At 40.0% G+C, this 25,501-nt stretch overlaps 1 protein-coding gene across 4 annotated transcripts in view; it reads left to right on the forward strand.

Annotated features, from left to right (window-relative positions):
• The window catches only part of PAK1 (p21 (RAC1) activated kinase 1), a 151,053-nt gene that overhangs the window by 97,025 nt on the left and 28,527 nt on the right, over positions 1-25,501 (forward strand). For all 4 annotated transcript variants that reach the window (XM_032641290.1, XM_032641293.1, XM_032641292.1 and 1 more), the window contains exons 5-8: positions 2,695-2,732; positions 19,585-19,701; positions 22,878-23,052; positions 25,169-25,232. In XM_032641290.1, the coding sequence (XP_032497181.1) occupies positions 2,695-2,732; positions 19,585-19,701; positions 22,878-23,052; positions 25,169-25,232 (394 nt within the window). The remainder of the gene's footprint in view (positions 1-2,694; positions 2,733-19,584; positions 19,702-22,877; positions 23,053-25,168; positions 25,233-25,501) is intronic.

Raw genomic sequence — 25,501 nt, forward strand, 5'->3', positions numbered from 1 at the left:
AGCAGCAAAGTCTTTCGAAGAATCTGTTTTTATGTATATGTGTGTAGATGTGTACAAATACTATTTATGTATATGGAAGCATAGCTATGTGGGTTTGCATATGTTTGGAATTAAAGTCCACTTAAGTATTTATGACTAAATATGGGTATAGATATACACATTCAGGTAATTGTGTATATGTTCCATGCATGCATAAATGAATAACATTGAGTGTATATGTATAGAATGTATAGATATGTGTCCATACAGCTACTTCTGTGTGTATAAATTTGTGCAAATGTGTGTGTGTGTGCACATGCATACACACGTGAGGGATTTTTTGTTTTCTGTAAGTTGAAGACCAAGGCAACTCCAAGCAAAACTGTATATTTGGCACTTTAAAAAAAAAATTTTTTTTAATTGAAGTATAGTTGATTTACAATGTTGTGTTAATTACTGCTGTACAGCAAAGTGATTCGGTTATAAATACATTCTTTTTTAAAATATTCTTTTCCATTATGGTTTTTCACAGGATACTGATTATAGTTATCTGTATTATATGCAGGACCTTGTTGTTTATGGCACAGTTATTTTTTTATTTTTTATTTTTTTGCGGTACGCGGGCCTCTCACTGTTGTGGCCTCTCCCGTTGCGCCTCACAGGCTCCGGACGCGCAGGCTCAGTCAGTGGCCATGACACACGGGCCCAGCCGCTCCGCGGCATGTGGGATCCTCCCGGACCGGGGCACGGACCCGCATCCCCTGCATCGGCAGGCGGACTCTCAACCACTGCGCCACCAGGGAAGCCCTGGCACAGTTATTTTTAATGTCCTATCTCTCATTTTCCTATTTCCTTTCTTCTCATACTATTAATTATGATAACACTACTTCAATTTGTATATGCTTGCACATAAACCATCTCATTTGATTCTCATGACGGCCTTGGGAGATTGGAAACGCAAGGGCATTATCCCCATTTTGCAGACTCAGTGAAATTAATTAGGCTCAGGGAAATTAAGTGACTTATTCATAGAACCTCAACATATCAGTTGAGTGATATACCAGTGTTGGAAGTGTGTTTTCAACTTGGGCCTTTAAATCCTTCGCTGTCTAAAAGCCCAAGCACAATCCTCCGTGCCAATTTTTTGTTAAGTTTCCTGTCTTTTCATCACTTTATCTTCTGTACCAACTAGTAGCTAATGTGATAAGCAAAGCCTTGACTAGATTGACAATGCCAGGTTCTGGGTTTTAGCCCTACTTTGCGACTGATTTATGTAACCTTGAACCAGTTTCTTTTCCTCTGAACCCGAGTTTATTTATTTGTAAAATGAAGGGATTGCAAGTACTTTCTGCTCTGTCATTCTGTGCTATGGAATTTGATTTTTATATACAGAAATTGTACATCACATTTAAAAGGAGCAAACGTACTTATTTTTTATATGGTGGAGATATATTTATTACCAGAATACCCAGTCCTCAAAAATACTAGCAGTACATAAGGTTAGGGGTGGTGCAAGGAAGGCATAGTATTGCACTTGGTATAGAATGTGCTTTTGGACAAGAAAAACAAGTGAATTATGTTTAAGCTATATTCTGAATTGATTTATCCAGAGTACAGCTGGCTATTCAGGGTTTGTTTTAAGAACATATTGTCACAGTTTATGGGTTCATAATTTGTCATAGGACCAAAGAAGCTATACCTGATACTTTCATGTATGATGGAATTGAGATCTTGGACATTCTCTGGGCTTGTTTCTCGGTGAGGAAGATGTAGGATTTGATATAATATTTCTTCTCCTTAATTCCCATTGGTGGTGAACTGGTGAAATCAATTTCTTCTTGGACTTTTAGGAATTAAAGAATAAATCCAAACACAATACTTGGTCTTTAAACTTATTTTCTTGCTAAGATTTCCATTGGGTCTGTTTCATAGTTTATCAAGTCTAAGATATCATTGATTGTAAGGTGCATTGTTATTTTACATGCCCCTAAAGAAAAAGAAGCTGCCAATTAAATCATGAAATACTTTTGATTGTAGGACACATCTCTTTCTGAAATGTTAACGTGAAAAAATACATGTCTCGGAATTAATAAAATATGGTGATTATCTGATTGAAGGAGCTTGGACCTATTCTTAGAAATAAGACCCTGCCTTTAATTATACTTGAGATGACTAATACATCTCTTTTCCTAAGGCTTAGTCTTTCTCTCCTTGTGGGGAATAGACATGGATGTAGAAGGATCCTTTCTAAAAGCTAAAGCCACTTGCTGGTCATGATTTGTTATAGATGGCTCAGGGTGATGCCAGCCAGGAATGCTTTCCCTTTCTCTTAGAATACAGGAAATTTCCTTGATCATTGAGGCCTGATGATGTGGATATAGTTCTAACCTAGTATTTAGAATTAGACCAGGATTCAAATCTTGACTCCTAATAACCTTTGTGCTAAGTAATTTGTGGACAAATTACTTCTCTTCTCTGAACATCAGTTTCCAAATCTGTGAAAGTGGACATACTAATAGTACTGAGAACTGTAGTGAGGATTAGAGGACGTAATGTGTATAATGTGTTTAAAATGGTGTTGGGCCTGTAGTACCAGTAACACTGTTATTATTCTGAGCTTGGCAAGTGCTTTAGTGAATAGGCTTCCTTAGGTCTCAAGAAAGGATTAACTGTAATTGTTTACTGACTGAGTCCCTTGTCTTTTTCCTTTTGCAGATAAATCAGCTGAGGATTATAATTCTTCTAACACTTTGGTAAGCCTTTATTTCCTCTATTCTGATATGGGCAGGTATGATTTTTTAGGGATCAAGTCAAGTGTGGTAGATGCAGAGCCTGGGCTGGGGGGTACTCATCTTGGTCACTTTCCCACCCTGGGCCTCAGAGTAAAGGAATTGGACTTAATAAACAACAAACATCCCTTCCAGCTTTAATTTATGAATGCGCTAGAAATCCTAACCCTGGAACCAGAAGAACTGGCTGCTAGGCTCAATTTTCAGTTTTCACTTTGACCCTTACGAAAGCCAGTTTGCCTTTCTGAGCTTCAGTTTTTTCATCAATAAATGAGAATGATACACTTTACTTAGAGATGTCTTCAAATAGTTGCATTTAGAGGAGAATTCTTTCTTTTGGGTTGGTTGGGTCTACAAAACCAGGATTAGGGCTAATTGTTGAAGGGAGCAGATCCTATTAATTTAAGGTCATTCATTCTGTCCTCTGAAGTTGTAGTGAATGCCCTATCACTTGAAGGAATGTGATAGGAGTCACTGGTGACCTCAAAGGTCCCTCTGCCCTTCATAACTTACAAATTCTGTTTTCCAAGGCAGATTATAAGATGAGATGCTGATGTATCCAAAAGGGTCTTAATGGCTATTAAGCTGTGACTTATATACTAGAATACTGCTATTCTTTATATCCAGTGTTGTCTCTTGTGCAAAGTTGGTTATTTCATATTGATTTACTAAACATTTGCAAAGCCCCTATTCTATGCCAGGTCCTGTGTGGAGAAGTGGCAATATAGGGATGAATCAGACATTATCCCAACTCCTAAGAATCTCCCAATCCTGTAAGTGACACGAAGGCACAAACACTTACAGTGCAGCCTGCTAAAACTTCACGAGGCCAGGGGCTGTGTCTCACTTGTCAATTACTGGACCCCTGGCATCTGGCAAGGAACAATTTACTGAATAAAAGGTTGGGTGTATAAAGAAAGCTTCTTGATGGTGCAGTCTGAGCTGAATTCGTTATCTTGGGGAAGAATTATGAAGAGACAAGCGTATTCCCGACAGAGAATAATTAGCATGTGCCAAGACAAGGAAGTTCGTGAGGTAGGCTTGTACAGAGAACTGCAAGTGGTTTGTTATGATTGGGATGTGAAGTGTGAAGGGACTAGAGGTGGCTGGTGGGGAGGGGAGGGGAGGGGAGGGGAGGCAGGTCAGATCATGTAGGAATTTTAACTTTATCTTAAAGGTAATGAGAAGCTATTGAAGAATTTTAAGTGGGGGAGTCATACATTCTAACACAATACTGAGTCACCATCCAAATACTTTGAACCATGCTTTCAGCAATGGGGATTGGTTTATTCTGAGTCATTTATACTGTAATCAATAATAAAAAATGTTCATATGTCCATTGCCTTGTAGCATACTGAGTCCTTTCTTATTCACTACCTCTTTTAATCTTCATAGGAGTTTAATGAGGTGGGTTATTATCCTTGTATAATCGATGATAAAACTGAAATTGAGAATGGTTAATGGCAGTAGATATCTGATTCCCAGTCTGTATCGCTTTCCCCTTATTCATTCTTTCATCAAATGGAATAGATACAATTAAAAGGTGGGGAAGAATTTGCTAATGTTAAGATCCTTGGGAGTTTCTCCCCATTATTGAACTGCAAATTATTGAAGAAGGGACCTTAACCAAAGCTGAGCTGTGCCTTGTGGCACAAATGTCTTTATGCCTTTATAGGAGGAGTAACAGCTATTATTTATCGTGTAGCTAATATGTGCCAGGCAGTGTGCTAGTAACTTTATGTATGTTAGCATAATTAGTCCTCACAATTACTTAGTGAACAGATTAGCATCCCCACTTCACAGGTAGGAAAACAGACTTTCCTGAAGGCTCATAATTGCTATTGTGGCACAACCAGATTAGAACTAGGGTCGTCTGAGTCCCTGTCCTGGATTGTTTTCACTGTGGCAGGGAACTGAGAAAGATGATGTCAGAGAGGTCTTATAAAGGAGACTGCAGTAAAGCCTTAGCTCTGTTGTTCCTTAGTGAGGAGGAGGGGCCCTGGGGCTCATGCCATATGGCAGAGAGGATGACACCTGCTTGGTAAAAACGTGTACTGGTTTACCAGGCTGTAAAGGACATTTTTCTCCCCAACTCAGACTTTTCCCTGTGGCTCAGTCCTCTTTATTTTCTTACTAGTTTCACATGGGGGATATGTGACTGTGGTAGTATTGGTTTGTACTGTGGTAGTATTGCATTGTTTTCCATATTGGTTTCACACAGATCTTTCCAATTGATTTGGGAAATAATTGGATGAGATTATAACCTCCATGACACAAGTTAAGAAATTGGGACTCAGAGAGATTATGTGACTTGCTCCCTATCCTTGAATGAATTAGTAGTAGAAACCAATACAAAATTCAGTTCTCCTCAGCATTCATTTATACATTCATACCATAGATATTTACATAGCACTTTCTTTGTGCCCAGGTGTTAGTGATACACAGATAAATTTTACACTGTCTTAGTCCTTGAGAAAAAATTAACAACAGAATAGAAGGATAAGGGCTGCAAGAGGGGTACATGAATAATGTACCATGGGGGTCATATTTAATGGAGTGATTTATTCTGCTTGGTAGTACAGAACAGTTTGCACAAGGTTCTTGGGCCCTACGATTTGTTCATTTAATAAACATAACCTTTAAGGTTTCTTCTAGCTCGAAAATTCTTTTATTTGTGGCTCATTGGTCTGAGATATATCTCCCAGATTACATAGCACTTAAGTGCCTGAATTCTCATTTATAAAATGATCATCTATTATGTGATAGGCTCTTTGAGTGCCTAAGATCAAGGGCAGGTAAGGTCATTGCTCTTGATCTTACAGTTTAGTGAGGAATCAGAACACGTAAACAAGGATTGATAATACAGTTTCAGGTAAACATAGGCAATGATACTAGCCAGAGAAAAGGGCAATCAATGCTTTCTTGTGTGAGGTAGCATGAACAAATGCCAAGTTGTTAAGGATCCATCATGTCAGGCAAAAGAACTTGGTCTCTGTGCTGGAGCTAAGAAAGTATTTTATTTAATTTTTATTTTTTTAAATATCTTTATTGGAGTATAATTGCTTTACTATGGTGTGTTAGTTTCTGCTTTATAAGTGAATCAGCTATACATATACCTATATCCCCATATCTCCTCCCTCTTGCGTCTCACTCCCTCCCTCCCTATCCCACCCCCTAGGTGGTCACAAAGCACTGAGCTGATCTCCCTGTGCTATGTGGCTGCTTCCCACTAGCTATCTATTTTACATTTGGTAGTATATATAAGTCCATACCACTCTCTCACTTCATCCCAGCTTACCCTTCCCCCTCCCCGTGTCCTCAAATCCATTCTCTATGTCTGCTACTTTATTCCTGGCCTGCCCCTAGGTTCTTCAGAACCTTTTTTTTTTTAGACTCCATATATATGTGTTAGCGTACGGTATTTGTTTTTCTCTTTCTGACTTACTTCACTCTGTATGACAGACTCTAGGTCCGTTCACCTCACTACAGATAACTCAATTTCGTTTCTTTTTATGGCTTAGTAATATTCCATTGTATATATGTACCACATCTTCTTTATCCATTCATCTGTCGATGGACACTTAGGTTGCTTCCATGTCCTGGCTATTGTAAATAGAGCTGCAGTGAACATTGTGGTACATGACTCTTTTTGAATTATGGTTTTCTCAGGATATATGCCCAGTAGTGGGATTGCTGGGTCGTATGGTAGTTCTATTTTTAGTGTGTGTTTTGTTTTTTTTTTTTTTTGCGGTACGCGGGCCTCTCACCGTTGCGGCCTCTCCCATTGCAGAGCACAGGCTCTGGACGTGCAGGCTCCGGACGCACAGGCCCAGCAGCCATGGCTCACGGGCCCAGCTGCTCCGCGGCATGTGGGATCTTCCCAGAACAGAGCACGAACCCGTGTCCCCTGCATCGGCAGGCAGACTCCCAACCACTGTGCCACCAGGGAAGCACCTATTTTTAGTGTTTTAAGGAGCCTCCATACTGTTCTCCATAGTGGCTGTATCAATTTACATTCCCACCAACAGTGCAAGAGGGTTCCCTTTTCTCCACACACTCTCCAGCATTTATTGTTTGTAGATTTTTTGATGATTGCCGTTTGGATTGGTGTGAGGTGATACCTCACTGTAGTTCTGATTTGCATTTCTCTAACGATTAGTGATGTTGAGCATTCTTTCATGTGTTTGTTGGCAATCTGTATATCTTTGGAGAAATGTCTGTTTAGGTCTTCTGCCCATTTTTGTATTGGGTTGTTTGTGTTTTTGATATTGAGCTGCATGTGCTGCTTGTAAATTTTGGAGATTAATCCTTTGTCAGTTGCTTCATTTGAAAATATTTTCTCCAATTCTGAGGGTTGTCTTTTGGTCTTGTTTATGGTTTCCTTTGCTGTGCAAAAGGTTTTAAGTTTCATTAGGTCCCATTTGTTTATTTTTGTTTTTATTTCCATTTCTCTAGGAGGTGTGTCAAAAAGGATCTTGCTGTGATTTATGTCATAGAGTGTTCTGCCTGTTTTCTTCTCAGAGTTTTATAGTGCCTGGCCTTACATTTAGGTCTTTAATCCATTTGGAGTTTATTTTTGTATATGGTGTTAAGGAGTGTTCTAATTTCATTTTTTTACATGTAGTTGTCCAGTTTTCCCAGCACCACTTACTGAAGAGGCTATCTTTTCTCCATTGTATACTCTTGTCTTCTTTATTGAAAATAAGGTGACCATATGTGCATGGGTTTATCTCTGGGCTTTCTATCCTGTTCCATTGATCTATATTTCTGATTTTGTGCCAGTACCATACTGTCTTGTTTACTGTAGCTTTGTAGTATAGTCTGAAGGCAGGAAGCCTGATTCCTCCAGCTTCGTTTTTCGTTCTCAAGATAGCTTTGGCTATTTGGGGTCTTTTGTGTTTCCATACAAATTATGCAATTTTTTGTTCTAGTTCTGTGAAAAATGCCATTGGTAGTTTGATAGGTATTGCATTGAATCTGTAGATTGCTTTGGGTAGTATAGTCATGTTCACGATGTTGAATCTTCCAATCCATAACATGGTATATCTCTCCATCTGTTTGTATCATCTTTAATTTTTTTCATCAGTGTCTTATAGTTTTCTGCATACAGGTCTTTTGTCACCTTAGGTAGGTTTATTCCTAGGCATTTTATTCTTTTGTTGAAGTGGTAAATGGGAGTGTTTCCTTAATTTCTCTTTCATATTTTTCATCATTAGTGTATAGGAATGCAAGAGATTTCTGTGCATTAATTTTGTATCCTGCTACTTTACCAAATTCGTTGATTAGCTCTAGTAGTTTTCTGGTAGCATCTTTAGGATCTCTATGTATAGTATCATGTCATCTGCAAACAGTGACGGCTTTACTTCTTCTTTTCTGATTTGGATTCCTTTTATTTCTTTTTCTTCTCTGATTGCTGTGGCTAAAACTTTCAAAACTATATTGAATAATAGTGGTGAGAGTGGACAACCTTGTCTTGTTCTTGATCTTAGTGGAAATGGTTTTAGTTTTTCACCATTGAGAACGATGTTGACTGTGGGTTTGTCATATACGGCCTTTATTATGTTGAGGTAAGTTCCCTCTATGCCTACTTTTGGATGATTTTTATCATAAATGAGTGTTGAATTTTGTCAAAAGCTTTTTCTGCATCTATTGAAATGATCATATGGTTTTTATCCTTCAATTTGTTAATGTGGTGTATCACATTGATTTGCGTATATTGAAGAATCCTTGCATTCCTGGGATAAACGCCACTTGATCATGGTGTATGATCCTTTTAATGTGGTGTTGGATTCTGTTTGCTAGTATTTTGTTGAGGATTTTTGAATCTATGTTCATCAGTGATATTGGCCTGTAGTTTTCTTTCTTTGTGACATCTTTGTCTGGTTTTGGTATCAGGGTGATGGTGGTCTCTTAGAATGAGTTTGGGAGTGTTCCTCCCTCTGCTATATTTTGGAAGAGTTTGAGAAGGATAGGTGTTAGCTCTTCTCTAAATTTTTGATAGAATTCGCCTGTGAAACCATCTGGTCTGGGGCTTTTGTTTGTTGGAAGATTTTTAATCAGAGTCTCAGTTTCAGTGCTTGTGATTGGTCTGTTTATATTTTCTCTTTCTTCCTGGTTCAGTCTCGGAAAGTTGTGCTTTTCTAACAATTTGTCCAATTCTTCCAGATTGTCCATTTTTTTGGCATATACTTGCTTGTAGTAATCTCTCATGATCCTTTGTATTTCTGCAGTGTCAGTTGTTACTTTTCCTTTTTCATTTCTAATTCTATTGATTTGAGTATTCTCCCTTTTTTCTTGCTGAGTCTGGCTAATGGTTTATCAATTTCGTTTATCTTCTGAAAGAACCAGCTTTTAGTTTTATTGATCTTTGCTATTGTTCCTTCATTCTATTTCATTTATTTCTGATCTGATCTTTATGATTTTTTCTTTCTACTAACACTGGGGTTTTTTTGTTCTTCTTTCTCAAACTGCTTTTAGGTGTAAGGTTAGGTTGTTTATTTGAGATGTTTCTTCTTTCTTGAGGTAGGCTTGTATTGCTATCAAGTTCCCTCTTAGAACTGCTTTTGCTGCATCCCATAGGTTTTGAGTCATTGTGTTTTCATTGTCATTTATTTCTAGTTATTTTTTGAATTCCTCTATGGTTTCTTCAGTGACCTCTTGGTTATTTAGTAGTGTATTGTTTAGCCTCCATGTGTTTGTATTTTTTACAGATTTTTTCCTGTAATTGATATCTAGTCTCATAGCATTGTGGTCGGAAAAGATACTTGATATGATTTCAGTCTTCTTAAATTTACCAAGGCTTGATATGTGACCCAAGATATGATCTATCTTGGATATGTTCCATGAGCACTTGTGAAGAAAGTGTATTCTGTGGTTTTTGGATGGAATGTCCTATAAATATCAATTAAGTCCATCTTGTGTAATGTGTCTTTTTTTGTGTGTGTGTGGTACATGGGCCTCTCACTGCCGTGGCCTCTCCCGTTGCTGAGCACAGGCTCTGGACGCTCAGGCCCAGCGGCCATGGCTCACAGGCCTGCCGCTCCGCGGCATGTGGGATCTTCCCGGACCTGGGCATGAACCCATGACCCCTGCATCGGCAGGTGGACTCTCAACCACTGTGCCACCAGGGAAGCCCTAATGTGTCATTTAAAGCTTGTGTTTCCTTATTTATTTTCGTTTTGGATGATCTGTCCATTGGTGAAAGTGGGGTGTTAAGGTCCCCTACTATTATTGTGTTACTGTCAATTTCCCCTTTTATGGCTGTTAGCATTTGCCTTATATATTGAGGTGTTCCTATGTTGGTTACATAAATATTTACAATTATTATATCTTCTTCTTGTATTGATCCCTTCACCATTATGTAGTGTCCTTCCTTGTCTTTTGTAATAGTCTTTATTTCAAAGTCTCTTTTGTCTGATATGAGAATTGCTACTCCAGCTTTCTCTTGATTTCCATTTGCATGGAATATCTTTTTCTATCCCCTCACTTGCAGTCTGTATGTGTCCCTAGGTCTGAAGTGGGTCTCTTGTAGACAGCATATATAAGGGTCTTGTTTTTGTATCCATTCGGCCGGTCTTTGTCTTTTGGTTGGAGCATTTAATCTGTTTACCCCAAGGTAATTATCGATGTATGTTCTTTTACCATTTTCTTAATTGTTTTTGGTTTGTTAGTGTACGTCTTTTCCTTCTCTTGTGTTTCCTGCCTAGTGAAGTTCATTTAGCATTTGTTGTAAAGCTGGTTTGGTGGTACTGAATTCTCTTAGCTTTTGGTTTTCTGTAAAGGTTTTAATTTCTCCATCGAATCTGAATGAGATCATTGCTGGGTAGAATAATCTTGGTTGTAGGTTTTTCCCTTTTATCACTTTAAATATGTCCTGCTACTCCCTTCTGGCTTGCAGAGTTTCTGCTGAAAGATCAGCTGTTAACCTTATGGGCATTCCCTTGTATGTTATTCATTGTTTTTCCCTTGCTGCTTTTACTATTTTCTCTTTGTATTTAATTTTTGGTAGTTTGATTAATATGTGTCTTGGCCTGTTTCTCCTTGCATTTATCCTGTATGGGACTCTCTGTGCTTCCTGGGCTTGACTATTTCCTTTCCCATATTAGGGAAGTTTTCAACTATAATCTCTTGAAAGATTTTCTCAGACCCTTTCTTTTTCTTATTTATTTGGGACCTCTATAATTTGAATGTTGGTGCGATAAATGTTGTCCTAGAGGTCTCTGAGACTATCTTCAATTCTTTTCATTCTTTTTTCTGTATTCTGCTCTGTGGTCGTTATTTTCACTATTTTATCTTGCAGGTCACTTATCCGTTCTTCTGCCTCAGTTATTGTGCTATTGATTCCTTCTAGAAAATTTTTAATTTCATTTATTTTGTTGTTCATCATTGTTTGTTTGCTCTTTAGTTCTTCTAGTCCTTTCTTGTATTTTCTCCATTCTATTTCCAAGATTTTGGATCATCTTTACTATCATTACTCTGAATATTTTTTCAGGTAGACTGCCTATTTCCTCTTCATTTGTTTGTTCTGGTGGGTTTTTACCTTGTCCCTTCATCTACTGTGTGTTTCCCTGTCTTCTCATTTTGCTTAACTTACTGTGTTTGGGGTCTCCTTTTCACAGGCTGCAGGTTCGTAGTTCCCGTTGTTTTTGGTGTCTGCCCCCAGTGGGTAAGGTTGGTCAGTGGATTGTGTAGGTTTCCTGGTGGAGGGAACTGGTGCCTGTGTTCTGGTGGCTGAGGCTGGATCTTCTCTTTCTGATGGGCAGGACCCCATCCAGTGTTGTGTTTTGGTGTGTCTGTGATCTTATTATGATTTTAGGCAGCCTCTCTGCTAATGGGTAGGGTTGTGTTCCTGTCTTGCTAGTTGCTTGGCATAGGGTGTCCAGCACTGTAGCTTGCTGGTCATTGAGTGGAGCTGCGTCTTAGCGTTGAGATGGAGATCTCTGGCAGAGCTTTTGCTGTTTGATATTATATGGAGCTAGGAGGTCTCTGGTAGACCAATGTCCTGAACTCAGCTCTCCCACCTCAGAGCCACAGGCCTGACACCCGGTGTGAGCATCAAGACCCTGTCAGGCACACGGGAAAAAGAGAAAAATGAAAAAAATGTATATATTGTTGCTCCCAAAGTTCACCGCCTCAATTTTGGGATGATTTTTTGTCTATTGAGGTATTCCACAGATGCAGGGTACATCAAACTGATTGTGGAGATTTAATCTGCTGCTCCTGAGGCTGCTGAGAGAAATTTCCCTTTCTCTTCTTTGTTCTCACAGTTCCTGGGGTTCAGCTTTGGATTCGGCCCCGCCTCTGCATGTAGGTCACCTGAGGAGTTTTGTTCTTCGCTCAGACACGACGGGGTTAAAGGAACAGCTGATTAGGGGGCTCTGGCTCACTCAGGCCGGGGGAAGCAAGGGGTACGGAATGTGGGGCAAGCCTGCGGCGTCACAGGCCAGCATGACATTGCCATAGCCTGAGGCATGCCGTGTTTTCTCCTGGGGAAATTGTCCCTGGATCACGGGACCCTGGCAGTGATGGGCTGCAGAGGCTCCCTGGAGGGGAGGTGTGCATATTGACCTGTGCTTGCACACAGGCTTGTTGGTGGCTGCAGCAGCAGCCTTGGTGTTTCATGCCCATCTCTGGTGTCCGTTTGATAGCCGTGGCTTGCACCTGTCTCTGGAGCTGGTTTAGGCCGGTGCTCTGAATCCCCTCTCCTCGAGCACCCCGAAGCAATGGTCTCTTGCCTCTTTGGCAGCTCCAGACTTTTTCCTGGACTCCCTCCTGGCTAGCTGTGATGCACTAGCCCCCTTCAGGCTGTATTCACACAGCCCACCCCAGTCCTCTCCCTGGGATCTGACCTCCGAAGTCCGAGCCTCAGCTCCCAGCCCCCACCCATCCCAGCAGGTGAGCGGACTGGTCAGCACCGATCCTCTGTGCGGGAATCTCTCCACTTTGCCCTCTGCACCCCTGTTGCTGTGCCCTCCTCCGTGGCTCTGAAGCTTCCCACCCCCACCCCCGTCTCTGCCAGTGAAGGGGCTTCCTAATGTGTGGAAACTTTTCCTCCTTCACAGCTCCCTCCCAGAGGTTCAGGTCCCATCCCTATTCTTTTGTCTCTCTTTTTTCCCTTTTCTTTTGCCCTACCCAGGTACGTGGGGCATTTCCTACCTTTTGGGAAGTCTGAGGTCTTCTGCTAGCATTCAGTAGGTGTTCTGTAGGAGTTGTTCCACATGCAGATGTATTTCTAATGTATTTGTGGGGAGGAAGGTGATCTCCACTTCTTACTCCTCCGCCATCTTGAAGGTCTCCTAAGGAAATATTTTAAATCGGAAGTATTTTAAGTGAGATAGTTAGTTGTGCGTTTTAGTCTAAACTACCATCTTAGAAAGATTCCTCTGGAAATTGGGTCAGTGTAGTGGGGTGAATTCATATGTTTACGTCTCCTGCTATACTAAATTTCTTAATTTCAGAAAAGATACATAAAAAATTAATTCAAAACAGTGCTCCAAAACAAAAACAGGATGTTAATAAACCATTGTCGGGAATTCATGGAAGGTAGAAAGCAGATAAGATCAGATTGATTGGAGCAGCCGAAAGCACAGCTGCTGTATGTATGTGGAAGACAAATTTCCTAGGAAGATAAGAGTAGCTCAAGAGAAAATGGTCTGAGAGAATATATATAAAAAGCAGGAAGGAGGGCTTCGCTGGTGGTGTAGTGGTTGAGAGTCCGCCTGCCGGTGCAGGGGACGCGGGTTCGTGCCCCGGTCCGGGAGGATCCCACGTGCCGCAGAGCGGCTGGGCCCGTGAGCCGTGGCCGCTGAGCCTGCGCGTCTGGAGCCTGTACTCCGCAACGGGAGAGGCCACAACAGTGAGAGGCCCGCGTACTGCAAAAAAAAAAAAAAGGAAGGAATCTTGGGTCATCTTCAAGAGTAAATTAAATTCTGTAAGTGAAACAGCAGGGGCACTGTCCATGTTACAGTGAGCAAAAGGTACCAGAAGGTTGATCCTAAGCTTAAACCAGATACTTGTCTGAAGAAGGTAAACTGCCTACTTGAGGAAAATGCCTAGTGTGGGTACAGGGAGAGAAGAGAGAGAAGCAGAGCAGAACTGGAGTTAACTACAGATCTCTGCAACAGGCATAAAGTAGAGGAAAAAGGAGAAATAGCTCTGCAGTGGAAGAAAATACATTAAATTTCTGCATCCCAAGGATAAATTCCTGATGCTTTTGACAACTGGGAGGAGAGGTATACATACCATACATACTCTTCCATGGCAGCTCACCCTAAAGTGATGCTTGCCAGTTACCACATCTGTATAACTCACGTACAGACTGCATCAGACCTCCCATTCAGAGGAAGGTACAGCAGAGAAATAGACTTACACAACTACAGAGGAAACTCATGCTAGTCGAATACACTAATTAATATGGTTTTTCACTGATAAATATGAGGGGAGAGCCAAGGATCTCTAGACATTTGAGAGAAACAAAGCGTTAAAGAAAAGGACCAAGAAAAAGAAATAAAACTGACCCCAGAGGAAATTGATAATTCAGGAAAGAAAGTTTTAAAAAATCTAATATATTGAGAGGTTCTATAGATGTTGCATCCACAAAAACACTGCAGGTAGATCAATCAGAGGATAAAAAAAGAATTCTTAGAAATTAAAAGTATAGTTGAAGAAACAAATTCCCAAGGATTAAAAAATGCATGTAAAGGTGGATTATTGATATAAAATATAAAAACACATGGAAAGTATGAGAATAAGGGACACAGAAGATTATTCAAGGAGATTCAGGAAGAATTAGAGGATTAGAAGATTAAGATTATTGTTTTTTAAGATTATTGTCTTTGAAATTTCTGTATTGGAGTTTCTCTGTGCAATGCTTCTTCATTTTTAGTTGGCTTCCCAGTTTGGTGGAGTCCATCTTCCAGTAGCTTTGAGAAAGTAAATATTTAATATCTTTCAGGTCTCAAAATGGAGCGCCTCTATTCTATTCTACCATTTGATTGATATTTGGCTGAATATGGAATTCTGGGTTGAAAATAATTTTCTACCAGTATTTGGAAAACATTGCCCTTTTGTCATCTAGCTTTCAGCAGTGGCTATTCAAGTTCAAAGCTATTTATTCTTGCATCTTTGCATCTGACCTATTTTTTATTTTTCACTTGGGAAGTTTGTAGCATCTTTATTGTCACCACTGCTTTGAAATTTCATAATTACATCCCTATATTCACCTACTTAATTTGTGAGGAGCTTTGTGGACTCTTTCAACCTGGACTCAAGGCTTCAGTTTTAGGAAATTTTCCTGAATTATTTCGTTGATGATGTCTTCCCCACTTTTCTTTGTTTTCTCTTACTGGAACTCCTGGTTTTTTAGACTTCCTGGACTGATTCTCTGTTTTTAAAAAAATTTACTCTGTTTTACCTTGCCTTGATTTTGCAGCATAGATATGTAGATTGGTTTTCAGGTTTGCCTACCATCAGCTTTGGAATCATTCTCCTTGACAGTTACTGCTCATCCATCAGTCATTGCCTCCTTTGCTAATCTTGCCTCCTATCCTGTTCTCTCCAACCTTCAGGTTTAATGCCTTTAAAAGGCCATTCATTTATTATAGTTCTAGTGAGGTTTTAAGAAATAAATGCCTGTGTTCAATCTGCCATCTTTGTCAGGCATTCCTGAGGAATTTTCACTTCTAACTCCTTATATATCTGTATTATATGAAATGTGTAATGAGAACCTACTGGTTTTACATATAATTTAAAAATTTAACTTTTAAAAGGCAGCATTATTGAGGTATTATTTACATACTATAAAATTCACCCATACTGATTGTACAGTTCAATGATTTTATTAAATTTATAGACTTGTGCAACTATCACTAGTCTAGTTTTAGAATATTGCCACCACCACAAAAGTTCCCTTGTACTCATTTACACTTCATTCAAACTCCCATGCCTAACCCTAGGAAACCACTGATCTTTCTGTCTGTATAAATTTACCTTTTCTAGACATTTTATATAAATGGACTTGTATAACATGTAGCCTTTTGTGTCTAGCTTCTTTCACTTAAAAGCTTGCGAGGTTCATCCGTGTTGTAGCATGTATCAGCATGATTCCTTTTTATGTCTGAGTAATATTCTATTGTATTGATATACTACATTTTTTACATTCATCAGTTGATGGGCATTTGGCTGTTTCTTCTTTTGGGCTATTCTAAATAATGCTCATACTAACATTCATGTACAAGTTTTGGTGTGGATCTATGTTTTCATTTCTATTTGGTATATACCTAGGAGTAGAATTTCTGAGTCGTATGGTGACTCTATGTTTAACCTTTTGAGGAACTGCTAGGCTGTGTTCCACAGTGGCTGCACCCTTTTAAAGTCCCACCAACGTTAGGAGGCTTCTAATTTCTCCATATCTTCCCCCACATTTGTTATTGTCTGTCATTTTTAAAAAATATTTATTTATTTATTTGACTGCATCGGGTCTTAATTGCAGCATGGGGATCTTCATTGCCACGTGTGGGATCTTTTTAGTTGCAGCATGTGGGATATTTAATTGCGGCATGTGGAATCTTTAGTTGTGGCATGTGAGATCTAGTTCCCTGACCAGGGATTGAACCTGGGCCCCTTGCATTGGGAGCGTGGAGTCTTAGCCACTGGACCACCAGGGAAGTCCCTATTGTCTGTCTTTTGATTATAGCCATCTCAGTGGATGTGAAGTGGTATCTCATTGTGGTTTTGATTTGCGTTTCCTAATAATGATGTTGAGCATCTTTTCATGTGCTTTTTGGCATTTGTTTATCTTCTTTGGAGAAATTTCCTTTTTGTTGTTTATCTCTAATTTAATTCTACTGTGGTGAAAGAATACATTTTGTGTGTTTTCAGTCATTCAAAATTTATTGAGATGTGTTTTATGGCCCAGCATATGTTCTATCTGAAGAATTACCCATAAGTGATTAAAAGTAATGTGTGTTCTGTAGAACTTGGGTGGGAAGTTTTGTACATGTCAGTTAGGTTGAGTTGATTGATAGTGTTGTTAAAATCTATATCCTTGCTAATTATTGAGACCTCTTTCAGGGCTGTCCAGAGACTTCTACGTTCTGCTTGGCTCTTCCGAAGTTTTTAGGTACCTGCACAGAGCCAGACATGTATGACTAGTATGGGGCCTCTCTCTAGTGTCTGCTGTACCTTTGGCCAGAATTTGTTTGCCTTATTCAGTATTGCAACCTCAGGCTAGTAGTGGTTGACACTCTCCTGCTACTACCTCTGGGAGGTCACTTCCACTGATGGCACCACTGGGCCTGGGCATTGCCCACTGCTTCAAATGAATGTAAGCCCTCTTGGGTCCCATAGTTACAGCCTACCTCGTCCTGGAAGAACCCCTCCTCTGATGGAGCTAGGGTGGGATGGTTGGGAGCAATCCTGGGCCAGAACGTCAGAGATTCCTATGTTTCTACCCAAAGTTCAGCAGTTTTAAAATCATAAGCACTTCTCAGTAGTATAGGTAGGCACCTGGAGGTTTTGGGAACACACCAAGCATGTCCCCTTCTCTCAGAGTCTTTGTATTTCTTCCATCTGCCAGGAATATTCTTTTCCCAGAGGGTCTGATGGCTCATTTTCTCATTTCATTCAGGCCATTAGAGAGGCCTTTCCATGACTACTGTATGTAAAGTAATAATTCCCTACCCTCAACCATCCTCTGTTCTCCTGTGTTTATCTTATTACTGCCTGGTAGTTTGGTGATTAATTTTGACTGTATCTTCTTCTCAAATGTAATCCATAAAACCAGGTGCTTTATCTAATTTGTTCTTCAGTATAGCCCCAGAGCTTTGAATAGAGCCTGGTACACAGTGAATGAATGGGTGAGTTGAAGTCACTTCTTAAAAAAGAGGTTTGTGGTTATTAAACATAATGATAATTTAATTGATTCCTTACATCTTTCTAGCCCCTTGCCATTTACAAAGTGCTTGTATACTCACATCACTTCATTTCTTCCTCCCAGTGGCCCTCTGAGGTAGGCAGAGAGCATCTGTCATCACCTCCATTTTATGGATGAGAAACTGTAGCTTAGAGTGGGACAGGCTTGCCAAAGAACACAGGGATAAGAAATAAAAATCTGGGACAAAAACCTAAATCTCTTGATTCTGGTAGTTGTTAATACTACCACACAAAGCCATCACCTGTGGAAAACAGAAATCCCCTTCTTTATAGAGTTTTAGGAGGCAACAAACAAGTGTTTATAGTCTACATTAGTCAGACCTAGGGCCTCTTCACCTGATGATGAAGAGGCTGCTGAGTTAACCTCATTCTCATTTTGGGTTCCTAGTTAAATTTTGCTGAGTGAAATATTAGGGAGAAAAGAAATTAGAGCAGAAAAATATCAAAATATGTGCTTTGACAAGGGAAGAACCTCTATTGGATTTTAGAACTAAAAGTGACTTAGGGTCACCCCTCAAATTATACCTGTCCTATTCTTCCACGTTCCTCGAGTGATGAAACTTGAGACCCAGAGGATGGATTCATTGCCTGTGATCACCAAAGCTAGTTGCTTACATATGCCTGTCACTGGCAGTTTTCTAGTTATGCCCTGCACTGGAGGCCCTGTTAGAATCTATGAGCTTGCCAGTTTTCTTTATCTTAGTATGTTAAATGTAGTAAAGACCAGGCTCCCACACAGTAGCTCTAGACTAACATTTGACTAGACAGTTCCTTCACTTATCCCCTGTCAATCTGACTCCTGACATTCCTCTCTCCAGAGGTCCCAAATGGCAGCAGAAGGGAATTGTCCCTCTGTCTCCTGCATCATATGGTGAGCTGCTTTAGGACATGGGCCATCTTTTTCTTTTTTGTGCATTTATATCAAAAGCATTCATCACAGTATCTTACTGAGCACAAAGCAGATGCTCTGAAAATATCTGAAACTGTTGAATTATATCAATATATACAAAAAATCCCTTGCTTCTCTGGCCCTACACTGTAATCATTTAATCTCTATCAAAAATCTCATGTTTTGGAGCTATTTTGTCTCTTGAATATGTGTTATAAACAGTAATGGTATGATCTTTTTGCCTGGACCTGCCCTAAAACCTGCCAGTCTTAGCCCAGCTTTGGTACAGTTTACATGGGAAAATCAAGTTGCTGAGATTATAGCATATTCAATCAGTGGTGCTGGTAAGGTTCATTCCAGGAAAGGGCAAAAGCTTAGTGAAATAGATAGCATCCAATCTGGGGAAAAACTCATTGTCTTCTTGAGACAAGGGTCTTCTGATGTTCTGTATCTTCAGGTTGAGGCAAGGGCACCTGATGGCATAATGGTTGCAGTAAGTTTTTGTAAAGAAAGGAAAAGGAGAGGGAAAGGCCTCTCAGGACTTCCACTTTTATCGTATCAGAAAAGACTAAGGAATTACAATGATAAACTTTGTGAAATCCCAAACTTTTGATCCCTCCCCTGCATTTTGTACTTTATCCTCTCTTTAGCATAGGGAGTAAAATTCATAGAAGAAGAAGGAACTATGATCTTGTGTTCAGGGTTTGGATTGGGCTAGGCACGTAGAGAAGCTGTAAGCTGGTTTCCCCATCCACAGTTAGGCTTTGGGTGGGAGAAGGAAGCCCCCAAGGGCCTGAGTGGGGAGTGGTATCTAAAAGAAGAGAGGGAAGGTGGCTGAGTTCCTGAGACTGGCTACAGAAAGGTGGAGATCTTGAGGCTGATGTGTGTTTCAGAAGGAGTGTCAGGAGAAGGTTTCTTCTGGGAGATTGGTGACTCTGGTAGCTTAAGTTGCATGTCAGCTGGACATGCTGAATCTGGCTTTTCTCCACTGTGCAGAACGTGAAGACGGTGTCTGAGACTCCTGCAGTGCTACCAGTTTCAGAAGATGAAGATGATGATGATGATGCTACCCCACCTCCAGTGATTGCTCCACGCCCAGAGCACACAAAATCTGTGAGTCTTTGCGGACGTGGGCAGCTTTGTGATATATTAGAGTTTGGAGGGGGAGTGAGGGGTGGGTGCCGAGGCCTAGAGGTTTAATAATCTGGTAGCGGTCCTTAGATATTGCAGGTGGTGAAATCACCAAATTACCTTGATTGAAAGGTATTTTCTGTATGATTAAAGACAAGAAGTGGTGTATTTATTTATCATTAGTTTGCATATAGTCCAAAAGTGTCCTAGATAATTGGTCTTTGTACCAACTTAGGCCTAGTTTACTTAGCCTGTTCACATACAGAAAGATATACAGAATTAATGTTACTTAGTGCAAGACTAACATAAATTATTTCCAGTCTCCTGGGAAGCAACATATTAGTCTGCTATAGATCTTTTCTTCTCTGTTAAATGTGCAGTGTTCAGCCTCTTAGTACATCATTGATGATACTGTAAGACTCAAGAGAATTTATAAAAACATTAGTGATATTAATATGCTGGACATCAGGAGTGCTTTTTTTTTTTTTTTTTTTTTTTGCGGTACGCGGGCCTCTCCAATTGTGGAGCGCAGGCTCTGGACGCGCAGGCTCAGTGACCATGGCTCACGGGCGCAGCCGCTTTGCGGCATGTGGGATCCTCCCAAACCGGGTCACGAACCCGTGTCCCCTGCATCGGCAGGCAGACTCTCAACCACTGCGCCACCAGGGAAGCCCAGCAGTGATTTTTATTTAACTTCTTTTGAGGTTCTTGCATCTCTGAATAGCCAGGTCCCTCTGCCCTCACTTGGCACAATCTGCCTTTTACATGGTTTAGCATCATTGAGCACTGATCTCTCATCAGATGATACTCTACTAGTGTTTCTTTGTTTGGACTTTTTATTATGACAAGAGCTTCATAATGAAAGAATGATCTAGGGCTTAAACTCTGTGATAATACAAAAAAAGATTGTCTCTGGATTAGAGAATTCGTGGAAGTGTTCAAGCAGATGTTGGTTGACTGACTATGCAGATGCTGTGGAGGAAACTCAGGAGGATTAGATGACCTTTTAGGATTAGAATTTATAAGCAGAATCTGTGGAATCACCCTCTCTGTAGGCTACAAAATCACTTTAAGGAAAATGAGCTTCAAATTGGAGCATTCTCAGGATATCTCATATTGGTATGTTTTTTTGTTTTGCAAGTATGTTCATTTAAAAATTTTTTCCACTAAACCACGAACTCCTGTGTGTGTGTGTGTACACACATACACTTACACACATATATATGCAAATACATATATATATATATGTATGTATTTGCAGTGCTTAATATAGCTCTTGGAAGGTTTTAGAAAGGCATTTAGTATTGAATGAATTGATAAATTTGATCTTGATAGCATTCCTTTCTAAAAAGACATTGTTAATTCCTAATTTATAGAAGAAGCTGAGATTTGGAGAGGTTAATTGATCTACCCAAAGTCTCTAAGTAAGCAAAAGAGCTAGAACTGAAAGCAGGTAATTGACCCCAGGTCCAGGTTGTATTCCAGCGTAGCGCAGTGGCCTTTTTATGTGAGCAGACCTGTGCTGGGAGCCAGAAAAAGAGAATTTTAGAGAAGGAAAAAGCAGGGTTCGTGCCCTTAAGGAGGCATGTCAAGAAAACTAAAGGAGGAGGAGAAGGCATGAAAGTACAGGTTAAGGTGCCAGGGATATAGTTTGTCTACAGGTACAAGAATAGAAAATTAAGAAATCATTATGCTGGAATAGTCAGGAAAGAAGCTGTAGTCTCTGGTCTGTGTCTTGACTTATTGCTATTTCCCCTATGTGGAAAGTTCTCTCCCTTTTCTACCTATTAAAATCATGTCCATCCTTCAAGATCCAGCTGAAGAATCCTATTTATTTATTTATCGATTCATCAAACATTTTCCTGAATGCTTGCTTTCTGTTAGGCAACTGGTTAGATATAGGAACTCAGGGATGAATGACACAGATTCCCTGTCTTCATAGAGCTTATAGACTAACCAAAAAATTGTTGTGATATTTTTATGAAAAAAGGTGATAAATGCCTTGATGCATCTCCTGGGGAAAGGCAGTATAACGTATGATCACCTCTTCTGTACATTAATAGTATACAGTTTGCTCGTATCTTCTGACATTTATCCCTTTTGCCTTGCAGTTAGGACTTTCTCCAAGACTTCCTTCACAGGAATAGTGGATGGGGCAGCATTTTGTACAGCAAGGCAAAGAATAGATTCTCAGTAAATGTTTATTAAGTAAATGAATGAATAGGAAATATAATAATATTTGCCAAAATTTGAAAGCTTAGTGTCTTTGGGGTGTGATATTACTCATTTCACACATTAATTAATTTATTACCACAGCAGCTCTATAAGATAGGTATCACTAACATCACCATTTTACAAATAAGGAAACTAAAGCATAGAGAAGTTAAATAATCTGCCCAAAGTCATACAAGGTAAGAATAAGAGTTGGGGGCTTCCCTGGTGGTGCAGTGGTTGAGGGTCCGCCTGCCGATGCAGGGGACACGGGTTCATGCCCCGGTCCGGGAAGATCCCACATGCCACGGAGCGGCTGGGCCTGTGGGCCATGGCCACTGAGCCTCCGCGTCCGGAGCCTGTGCTTCGCAACAGGAGAGGCCACAACAGTGAGAGGCCCGCGTACCGCACACACAAAAAAAACAGAATAAGAGTTGGGATTTAAGTCCAGTCAGTCAGGTTCCAGAGTCTGTGATCTAAATGACTACACTGTTACTGCCTCTTAAAGAAGAACAATTGCAGTTCCTTCTCTGTGAGGGTTCAGGATTTAAAGAGGCAGTAACTCAAATGAAGATAATGTTGTGTTGTATTAGCCGTGGAAAGTACTATGGGAATACAGGATGTTCATTTCAGCGTGGGAAAGAATAGAATTTTACAGATGAAGGGGATTCCCATCTAATGACAGAATGTCCTTTAAACTATTTATAATGAGAGTTGTCTAACTTGTACTGAATATCTTAAGTGCTCAGACTCTCACTAACCCTTGTTGTGTATAGTGAGAGCAAGGAAGGCCATTCCATCCTCACAGCCTGAGTATAGAGGAAGAGTAACATAGATTTTGACCTAGGAGAAGGGATGAGTTTACTGGGATTTGTTCTTCTGTGGATGTTCTAACACACACATCTAAGAGAGACTGGCCTTGCCAAATTTTTGCACCAACAATGCAGGTATACACACGGTCCGTGATTGAACCACTTCCTATTACTCCAACTCGGGATGTGGCTACATCTCCCATTTCACCTACTGAGAATAATACCACTCCGCCAGATGCTCTGACCCGGAATACTGAGAAGCAGAAGAAGAAGCCTAAAATGTCTGATGAGGAGATCTTGGAGAAATTACGTAAGCACTTCCCAGGTTTTTTAATTTCCCTCTGGTATGTGACTGGTCAAGCACAAAGGTGGAATTCTGTTGCTATAAAGATCTTGGTTCTGCGCTAGGTGTATGTGGCTGGCTGGCTGTGCTTTATATCTTAGCCAGACTGTGCTTCTGTTCACCTGTCCTTGCACCCACCTCCTCTGTCTCCCCAGCCCTGATTAGATGCAACCTTAGGATGGGAATGTGATGATAGCGTGGATAGCCCACTTTAAGGGCTAGAAATCACTTACCACTGGGCATGGGTTATGGAGATGACAGATAGCTTTTACCTAGTGAATAGTCTGGAATGTTGTGTTGAGAAAGACTGAGGCCTTGTCTAAACCTGGTGGGAAAGAGTGCTATGTTGATTATTGATGTTCCTGTTGACATAAGATGGATCTGCCATCTTGGCTGAAGGAAAAGAAGTAAGGGAAACGAACATTTTGTGAGCCTGTGTTATGTACCAAATGACAAGCAAGGCATTTTCTTGATTTTTTTTTCATTTACTCCTCATTTTAACCCTTGAAGACAGACATTATAATCCTCATTTTTTGCAGTTAAGGTATTTGAGGCTAGCGATGTGAAATACTCTGCGAAAATTCACACAGCCAAACAGTGACAGAGCTGGGCTTAGAGCGCAGCTTGTGCTCCTGTAATCAGAACATGCTGTTTCTTGCAGTCAGGTGGAAACTTCCATTTTACTTTTTTTTAGTGACCAGAAATATTAGGGTAGCTTGTTTTTCTTTTTCAGTAATCTGCAGGAGAATTCATATGAGAAGAAAGGACTGGGTTGGTCTGTAGGCTTGGAAGAATCATCTGACAAGGCCTTTGATTTATTCTTTGAACTTATCTACTTCTAAAGAGGATTTTTTTTTTTTTCTAAAGAGGATTTGATGTGACTGATTTGGTCAAGTCTGCACACTGGCACTGCTTTTTAAAGCTGAGGTTTCTGGTTCCTCAGCTTAGCAGCTCTCGATTTTGTCCTGATAATTCTTACTTGACTTTTAAAAAATATTTCACTCTTTTAAAAGTTGCCCTTGCCCAGAGCCCTTACGAAATGATGAAATAAGAAAAGCCACTGACCTAGCCGTCTGTTTACTCTTGTATGTATTCTTTTTCTCTGAACCATATTTTTTTTTAAACAGTAATACTTAGAACATAGAATTATGGAAAGCAGACTGGCCTGGGAGTTACGGACCCTTGGGTTGAAGCACAGCCACTAACCTGCATGTTGGGTGATTTCCTACTGTTCTCTGGCCCTCCTTTTTCTCATCTTTTAAATAGGGATGTTAATACCTGTCTCATTTGTAAGTCAGAGGAAATAATGTATGTGAAAAGTACCAAATACTAGTAATTGGCATTAGTGGAAAGGGCTTTGGACTGGGAGACCAAAACCAAGCTCCTAATCTTAGCTGTGACACCAATTTGCTGTGTGACCTTGAGGGGAAGTATCTTCCTTTCTGTGGGCCTCAGTTTTACCATCTCCAGAATACTTTTTTTGAAACTGTCAACTCTCTCATACCTCTGTGTCTTTGTACTTGAAGTACTTTCTGTTGTAACCCTTTCTTGACTTTCTCTCCCTGGCTAATTCCTACTAACCCTGTAAAAATTAGTCCAGATATCACTTCCCTTCTGAAGCCTTTCCAGTCTATATTTTTGCCTCTTTCTGTATCACCAGTTATTATATTTTCATGGAACTTTATACTTATTGTCTGTCTCCTCTGAGATTAGAGCTTCTTGAGAGCAGAGACTGTCTTAACTGTGTCTAATCTATTTATTTGTTGCATTCAACATAGAGCTTAGAACATGGTAAGTGAGCATGTTAAAATGAGTAAATGTCTATTGAATGAATGGATTTTAAAATGAATGAATAATTTTTAGGAGTTTAGAATTGGATTAGAGTACTATGAATAAAAGTGGTAAGGAGATGAAACTTCTGGTTGAAACTTAAAGAGGAAAAACTAAGGACCTGCTTAGTGTGGTTTTTAGGTATTGGAGATAGTTCTTTAATCCTTGCCAGCTCAGCATTTGGGAAAATATGGGGCCTGTTTTGTATGTTGATCTGGGAAAAACTGATTCATGTTCTGTGTTTCTTTCAAAGGGAGCATAGTGAGTGTGGGTGATCCTAAGAAGAAATATACACGATTTGAGAAGATTGGACAAGGGTTAGTAGGGGCATTTTCTTCCCTAGAAAAATGACTTAAAATTGTGTGTGCTGGTATATACGATTTTGCTTTTGTTTTGCCTCACATAAATCTTGTTCTTCTTTCTCCACCTCACCCCTCACCCATCTGAAGGTGTTTTGTTAGGCTGACCTCAGGTTTACAGAATTATGTTTAATATGTGAGATGTGCCATTAGCTGACATGGTTGCTAAAAATACACCTGTGGTGAGAGTGAAAAACCCATTTATTTTCTTGGCACAAAACCTTCTT

This window comes from Phocoena sinus, chromosome 8, assembly GCF_008692025.1.
Source record: "Phocoena sinus isolate mPhoSin1 chromosome 8, mPhoSin1.pri, whole genome shotgun sequence".
NCBI lineage: Eukaryota > Metazoa > Chordata > Mammalia > Artiodactyla > Phocoenidae > Phocoena > Phocoena sinus.